General features: G+C 42.4%; 2 protein-coding genes across 2 annotated transcripts; one reads left to right on the top strand and one right to left on the bottom strand.

Annotated features, from left to right (window-relative positions):
• Positions 1-360: 360 nt before the first annotated feature.
• LOC120950221 (transmembrane protein 216-like) lies at positions 361-2,881 on the top strand. Its single transcript, XM_040368084.2, has 2 exons — positions 361-991; positions 1,244-2,881. The coding sequence occupies exons 1-2, from the start codon at positions 772-774 to the stop codon at positions 1,435-1,437; spliced, it is 414 nt and encodes a 137-aa protein (XP_040224018.1). The 5' UTR covers positions 361-771; the 3' UTR covers positions 1,438-2,881.
• Positions 2,882-2,939: 58 nt separating this feature from the next.
• Positions 2,940-3,801, bottom strand: LOC120950222 (cyclin-dependent kinases regulatory subunit-like). The gene is made up of 3 exons (XM_040368085.2): positions 3,718-3,801; positions 3,425-3,625; positions 2,940-3,341 (listed from the first exon to the last, which is right to left on the bottom strand). The coding sequence occupies exons 2-3, from the start codon at positions 3,596-3,598 to the stop codon at positions 3,273-3,275; spliced, it is 243 nt and encodes an 80-aa protein (XP_040224019.1). The 5' UTR covers positions 3,599-3,625; positions 3,718-3,801; the 3' UTR covers positions 2,940-3,272.
• Positions 3,802-8,276: the final 4,475 nt, after the last annotated feature.

Genomic DNA, 8,276 nt, shown 5'->3' on the forward strand with positions numbered 1-8,276 from the left:
CGTCTACACGTTCATGCACCACAATCTACGTATTGTTGCTGTAGAAAACTACCCTGTTGGAGGTTTTAAATTCCTTTTGCACGGAATAAAATCCTTAATTCAATTTCATATGATGGAGAGCATTTTTGTTGGTTAAAAAAATCGTACTAAAACTGACGCGTATGTTCTAATTAGAAAATTTTAGGGTCAATGTTCGATTTTGTGCGCATTTTTTATGCAGAAAAAAGCCAACGTTAACGATTAGCATTAAAGTTAATAATTTCAATGTTTTATGAAACTTTGTGAACTTTCTACATAATTCATTTTGGTCGATAGGCCTACCGTAGTGCGTATCCTTGCCAACCGCAGGCAAAAAACTGTCAAACAGAACCCAGGCATATAGAACTCGGCGCAGTTTTGTTCTAAAAATAAACATTTTTCTTTCAAACCTGGTCCCAGCTGCACTTTGGTGTTAGAGATTTCTTTTTATGTTGGTGAAGTATCTTTAGCTAGGAAAACTAATAATTTGGAAGCCCAATCGCCCAGCTGTTTAGAAGCGTGTGCTCGCCAATCCCGTCCGGCTGGCCCACGGACGGTACAGGAAAGAAAGGCCTTCCCTACACCATCGGTGATGTGGAGCTTAGCCCCTCGATCCGACAAAGCGCATCGATGTCCGCCAGCCACCACCGGATGATTATGTACCCCTAGTGTACGCAGAGGGAACCAGCGCACCATTCGCCGCCCCTTCCCGGGTGGGGAGCCTAGCAACGGAGTGAGCACGCAGGAATAACAATGGGAAATCCAAGCTTAACTTACGAGATTTTACTATATCTCAACTCGTTCTACTTCGGAATGTTCGCTACCTGCGAGCTGGGAATGCTCACGCTGAAGGCAGTCAATTTAAAGTATCCGGATCACATTCTGCTTCGTGAGGCGTGCATTCTAGTGGCGCTGTGTTTGGTAGAAACGATCCGAATCATTCTCGGCAGGCGGGGCAGTCTTAGCGACCACGGTAAGTACGTTTTTGGACAAACGGCAGCTGCAATGTATGCCATCGCAGGCAAAATCGTTGCGATGCGGTACGGGTAACAAACAAGGGTTACTTGGTGTTTATAAATAGTCTCAACGTCTGACCCGCGTACCCGTAATATCATGGGGGGAAGATTGAACTGTAGAGAAGCAACAAATATTACCTCTACCGTCATCACATGCGCCACATGCTATGCTAATCGTGGGTTAATTTTGTTTTTCCATTTCTTTGTAGGCTGGCAAGTAATTTTGTCCGTATTTCTCACTATTCCCTGTGGAATGGGCGTAGGATATCTTCTTTTTTACCAGCTGCACCGGCTACGCCTGGAGTACATCCTATGTGCCTTAATGTTATCACTACAGGCAGCAGAACTGTTCTTCGCAATACTGTTCGTATTCACGCTCTGTCGACCGCCTTCCTACGATTAATCGCTCTATAGACTACTACTGCACGGCCGCAACTGGTGCAGTCACGCATATTTTCGGCAGTGGGATAATTCCTAACGACTTACCGTTCCTGGCCGTGTCCACGATACTGCCGCGGTGCGCATCCGAATTGTAACACAGATATCGCAGTCGTCGTTGTGAAACCAATATGTGCCCGTTCGGATCGGATAGAACCACCGCCAAATTCACCACAATGATCATCATCACCATCATCGTCATCATCTTGCTCAAATGGCCAAACCAACACGATAACAACAACAACAAAACAAAAATTGTGCCATCGTAAGGCTGGTAGTTACTAGGTGCCACGTAGTTTATCGTAAAGAGACAGAGCGACCATTTGTATGCTGGCAACATCATGCGACAATACTGGTCGCGTGAAATACACACCGTATCATGGACATGGGCGTTAGAATAGGCAGAGCAAAGCAAACGTAGTCGGCTTTCGAAAAGGGGTCGAACTGCAGTAGGGTAGACAGGATGCTTAATTGCGCACAGCGCGCCCCGTGCTGTGGCTAGCGAGAACTTTGTTTTTCAGTTTGATGACTTATACTGGCACCGCCTTTTCTAAAGATGCGCACTATCATAGAATTCACCCGATAGGCTTTCCTAAACCTAAGTGCACAAAAGTGAGTCTTTTCATTCGATACCAAAGAGCTTGATTTCTAGTCTAGAAGTATAATTACATTAAAGCAACATTTTCGATCTGCGAAAGATACCCGTTGCCGGAACGGTGGTACTTTCTTTTACCTACTCAAATACTGCATGTTTGTAATATACCCTACACTTTTTTCTATCGTACGCTGCAGAGTTGCACCTTTACCTTGACGGTTGCATTCTCTTTAAAAAAAACTATAAAAATCAAAACTACTACTAGCAATAGCAACAAAATGGGCAGCGACAAAATAAGCGGGTTTCAGAAAATCTTAGAAACTAGACATTGTTGATACACGCATGTGGTAATGGGACAATTCTTAGATAAATTTGGAATATAAAATTTGTATCTGCTCATCTGTGTCAAATATCAGGTACCAGTGGGTACATGCGCAAAAGAGGAAGGACAATTAAAAGCAAATACTTCAATATTTCATCAATCTTGTAATAATACAGCGTCATAAAATTTTGAAACATGTTTACTTAAGTGTAGTGAACCGGAAGGTTTGAAAAAAAAAAAAAAAACCACGCATATATCAATCCACTCAATAACTGACCAGTAATAAACATACGTGTACGTTTGAACATTGCGTGATTGTGACGAAGAATATCGCTCCCGTTCCGACCGTGTAAAATTGCACACAAACGTGTGTGGTGTGTCCTGTTTAAGGAGTTGGCAATAGTATACATCGTATGGTTGATATTAGCAAAATCCAAGCACAATGTATCTAGACAAGGTAAACCGTTTCAAATACAACACCTCGACAAATAAGCCTTCCGTCTGTTTCTTGTGAACCTTTATTTATTGACGTCAACGCAGTATAATCATATTTAAATTAATATTTACATATGCTGTAACGCCTTTTATTTCAACATTGTTTATCTCCGCGTCAAATCCGGCAGTTCGTTTTTATCTTTCCGAAAAATTCAATGCCGTTTTACTCTCGGCTAGATATTTGTTTCCCTTTTCTTGCAGAGAACTGCTATCCGTCGACTGCATTACTAAATGCAATGTCAACAAAACCTAAGCGAATATGTTTTACAGCTTGCGTAAAAAATATCAAAACCCACTGCCAGCGTAGAGATCGTCGAAAAGCCATGAAATACGCCTTGTCTGTACAAAAATTGAGTGAGTGAGTGTGTGTGTGTGCGGTTTTTAGTTTTCATGATTGTGGTGCCAGATCCGTCCGGGGACGCCGAAATAGCAGCACATGCGGTTCTGGTGAGTGAATCTACGAAAGAAAACGGATCAAATAAAATCATTCTACAGCCGTCCTACGAAAATCAACAGCTGGAAAAAGATTAACTATGTTACCATGTACAACACCCAGCCAGGCGATTGCTGGACGCCTAAATTGCGCCACTCCGTTTCCGTCATTAGATGCGTTTTTGGAACATATTTGGCCAAGTCAGGAGGAAGAATTACGTGCCGGTACTCGTACACATCGTCGTAATATTTCTCAGAATATTGAATCTGATCAGATGGCATGATGACGCCGCCGCTGATATGCTGTGCCTACGGTTGTAATATGATAAATGTATCGAAATTGTGGTTCACTTCACGCGTAATTACTAAAACACGCTAGAAACCCAAAAAAAAATACTCACGAATTTAGCGAACAAGCCGGTAGGCAGGGCGATTGTTTTGTTTTCGGTTTCACTTGAAATTTCAGGAACGCGCCTTTGTGTTGTTGAATCACCAAATGTCAAAAGAGGTTAAACTGCTCGAAAATATTCAAAACTGATCGAACGAGTGATTGTCACATTTTTGACCATTTAATTTCAGTGTAGTTCACTGTGTTTCGTTTTTCGTGCAGTTCAAATGTAGCGCTAATTGGTCAAAAACAGATGAAACCAACAGTTAATCTAATTCATCGGTTTCATTTTAATTTCTCGTCCGTTCGGCCACTTATTTTAATTTCAAATGCAGAGCCTTAGGTTAATAATTTCAAGTGATAGGGTTTTTTTTTTAATTCATTGGCAAAGTCACAAGGCGTGTGAATTAAATTTTAGAATCGTACAGTGTTATCGTTTCATTTTATGTTTCAGACTTTTTTCAGTTTTTATTCATAAGAAATATATTATCCCGAGTACATTTAGTTTGATAAATTAAGGTTGAGTGTTGAATACATGATGAGTGTTGAAGTCATGTTTTTTTTTTCTATCAAAATGATTTTTGAATGCTTCTCGAAATATTTTGGATCGGTTTTTTTTAAAAATAAATGTAGTTTTTTTATTCGTGAGGAATGGTTCAAAAATACCGTATTGCTTGCCTTTGCCTTTGCTAGCCTTGACAAAATTCTTATCAACGGATAAAACAAATAAATAAATAAAAAAGTGAAGCAAACAATACATGTTTAAGCTAATTAAAAAAATCGACATGCAGAGCACGATAAGAACGCCAAGAAGGTCACGGAGAAGACGTCGCGCGTAGTGGCAGACGTATCGTGACTAACCACAACGGCCCCAGGACGGCCAAGTCTTGGCTACTGGCGAGCGAGGTAAAGTCAGTGATGCTGTACGCAGTACCTATCTGGTCTGGGGCAATTCTGGTCTGGTAGTGTCGGGCGTTACTGCGCAGAGTTCAGCAAAAAGCCGCTCACATGGTGGTACGGTCATTCCGTACTGTTAGGTATGACACGGATTGCTGGACTCATCCCGATCTGCCACCTCGTCCGGAAAGACGCCCGAGCCCGTCATCCACACGCCAAACCGAGTGGGGATGCGAGATGACATCCGGGAATCGGAGAGGCAGACTACCATCGATTGTTGGCAGGAGAAGTGGGATGACGATGAATCTGATCCAGATGCCAGCCAACACACACGGTGGGCGCACCGCGTGCTACCCTCCGTCTGTCACTGGCAGTCTCGGAAACATGACGACATGACCTTCCATCTGGCACAGGTAGTGTTAGGACACGGTTATCTCCGCCAGTATCTATGTGGTAGGGGTTTCGTGTCGTCCCCGGACTGTCGGCGTCGGCGTTCCGGAGAACGCGGAACACGTGTTGTTCGCATGCCTGAGCTTCTCTGCAGTTCACCAGGAGCTTCTCGGCGAAGGCGGATCGGACCCGGTACGACAAGAAATCGTTCAGTCGCATCTGCTGCTCGAGTGCCGAGCAGCTACGGTGCGTCGTGGAGAAGAACGATCAGCCGAACTTCTCTCAACTCCACCAGCATCACCGCGGATAGCTGCCCGCGGCGCTTCGGCTGCGACAGGCACTGCATAGGGCAAGGCAAAGCAATCCTCCGAGAGATGGCGAAGACAACAGTTACACCGCAAAACTTAGGCAGCGCTCTAGCAGCAATCGAACACGACATCGAACATGAAAAATATATGCGATTTGACATGTTCGATTTGATAACCAACAAATCGAACATGTCAAATCCCATACATTTTTCAGGTTCGATGTCGTGTTCGATTGCTGCTAAAGCGCCGGGTTACTTAAATGTTTAAAGCCGTTGAGCTCGTGGTGTAAATTAAGGTATTATTATTTAATTACATTTATATATTTTTAACAACTTCATATAATACAATAGTCTAACAAAACTATAAACAGAACTCTACAACCGTTTTTGTTGTGTTTACAATTATTTCAGGTACTTTGTTAAAATACTAATAATTCCGTGGTACAGTCGTCAATTCGAACGACTAAAATGCCCGTCATGGGTTCAAGCCTAGAATGGACCGTCCCCCCGTAGCAAGGATTTGACTATCCGGTTGCGTGGTAATGAATTAAGTCTCGAAAGCCTGTATATGCCGGCATGTCCGCGTAGGACGTTACGCCAAATAGAAGAAGAAGATATAAATATGATACACAATATAAAACACATTTACAATAGCCACGACCGTGTGCCAGCTGCTCACGGTTGTGCCAGCTGCTCACGGCGCTCTGGCACCATTCGAACCTGAAAAATGTATGGAATTTGTATCGAATCGTGTTTGTTCGAGATGACCTCCATATAATTCTATACGTTTGTTCGAGTCTAATGTATTATTCGATTGGTGCCAGAGCGCCGCCTTAGTGTGCGTACGACAGTGTGCGTGACTGCCACGGCAATTCCAGGGTTCGACACGACTGCACACAACAATTGTATTAGCAGAAGGACTAAAACAAAGGATGTGTTGTGCATGCATACGACAGTATATGTAAAACATGTAACTTTTCGTATGGAAACGAGATCGCAGACCTAAATAATAAGATATTTATTCGTCACAGTGTGATAGCATCAATGATGATGGTTGACTAGATATAACAGAACTTTTTTAAGTGTTCGGATTATGTTGAAGAAAAAATATGCTTTTTATTTTGTACTAAGTAAAAGTAGTGAGAAGAATACGATTGTTTTCTTATTGTCTTTTTACCATTAGACATTTTTTACATCTCTAATCTACTCTTACAGGGTTTCCCACGATTTATTGGTCGGTTCCCATGATTTTTTGATGCGTTCCCACGATTTTTTGATCGTATCCCATAGATTTTTGGTTCGTTCCCATAATTGATTGGTATCGTCCGATTGGATATCAATACAAATAAACCAAGAAATTATGAGAAACGGCCAAAAAATCGTGGGAACGCACCAAAAAGATATGGAAACCAACCAAAAATTGATGAGAACCAACCAATAAATCGTGGGAAACCCTGTAACTGAAATTTAACAGAAACTTATTCTACGTACTATGTAAAAAGTTTTTCTACGCAAACATTTTTCAAATAAAAAAAAGTCTCAAGACAACAAAGATCAACGTTTACCTTAGAGATGAGATAATAATCAACTGCATACTCTGCAAAAATCATGTACGACACCATGTTGTTACTTTTGAGTATATCGCTTAACAGCGCCGGGATTGTCATCTATTCAAAAAGGACAGTGGAAAAATTATGCACGGATGAATAACGGTCGAAAATGCCACGAGTAACGCACCAAATCCCAATTCCGAGCGTACGGGTAACACGCAGCGCTTGAGGTGTGGATGCTGGTGCCCACAGCAAAATGCCAACAATCGCTTGAGCTGTTTGTGGTGTTTCTCCGGCATAGAAAACGCAACGATCCGGAAAGTGTCCACTGGATAGCAAGTAGCGTTTCGTCCGTGCAGGTGCGCATGGCGAGGAGAGTTTGTGTGCTTCTTTGCAACGCTTACGGGCAACAAAACTGGGGGCCGTTACCTTACTAACTGCCACAAGTCAAACGCAAAGAACGGAAGAAAAAAAAAATACATACTCTAGCCAAATCACCACCGCCAACTGTTATGAATCGGTATGCCGCCGTTGCCGACACCGTCGCAACGAGGCGCACCGAAGGAAAAATCTCTCAATGAAAAGCGAACCGTGCTGGTGGTGTGCAGTTGTATTGGACACGGCGGGTGGCCAGACGAGCCCGTGGGTCGATGTATTGGTATGGAAAATGATGCCGATGTGCGAGGTTGTGTATTCGCAGGACATCGTGGCAAGGATATTCGTGTAAGCTTACCCATCGTTCAACCGAGCACACCTGGAAGGATGAATGATAAACAGCACACATTCATACGGCCCTGTTATTGTGTGCTCTGTCTGTACACAAACACATGTACATACAGTACAATGCTCTACACACCCATAAAGTAGGGGAAGGAAGCTCAAACTTCACCGATCAGCGGTAGCAAGCAAAACAGATTAAATTTTGTCATTAAACAGTTTCATATCATAGTTCATGTAAACTACTGTGTAAAAGCGAATGAATGTGTTAAAAACGTAACACAATAAAATTGGAAACAACGTACACAAATTTAACCGAAAGAGCTTTTTGGAGCTTTTTGAGAACAATGGAGCAGCCTGGTAGTTGATTAATTTCACATGTGAGCGAACGAAAGAGAGTGAGCGCCAAGAGGGCGTGAGTGGTATTACAAAAAAAAAATGAAAGATTGCAACCAAAATTGACGAAAACTATTATTATTTCAAAGCATATTTTATTCGATATGTAGGCGTATTTCGATTTTATAAGCTTGTTTGCTTGATTTTATTTTTATACAGGAGGGACGGCATTGCCCATTTTGCTTAAGCTTGACTCTTGATAACACTTACTAAAAAAGCATTTCGCTCCGGAAACATCTCTACCAGAACGAGCAATATCTCTCCTGTTCGGGGAGTTGCTCTCGCCTCTCAGTCGTGCTCTCTCATAACTGACCG

The sequence above is a fragment of the Anopheles coluzzii genome, chromosome 2 (assembly GCF_943734685.1).
Source record: "Anopheles coluzzii chromosome 2, AcolN3, whole genome shotgun sequence".
Taxonomy (NCBI): Eukaryota; Metazoa; Arthropoda; class Insecta; order Diptera; family Culicidae; genus Anopheles; species Anopheles coluzzii.

Excerpts from the sequence above, each read along its gene's own strand:
- LOC120950221 (XM_040368084.2), top strand. The coding sequence starts at position 772 with ATGGGAAATCCAAGCTTAACTTACGAGATTTTACTATATCTCAACTCG. Across the intron at positions 992-1,243 it reads GGGCAGTCTTAGCGACCACG|GCTGGCAAGTAATTTTGTCC; the intron begins GTAAGTACGTTT and ends ATTTCTTTGTAG.
- LOC120950222 (XM_040368085.2), bottom strand. The coding sequence starts at position 3,598 with ATGCCATCTGATCAGATTCAATATTCTGAGAAATATTACGACGATGTG. Across the intron at positions 3,342-3,424 it reads CTGGCTGGGTGTTGTACATG|ATTCACTCACCAGAACCGCA; the intron begins GTAACATAGTTA and ends TTTCTTTCGTAG.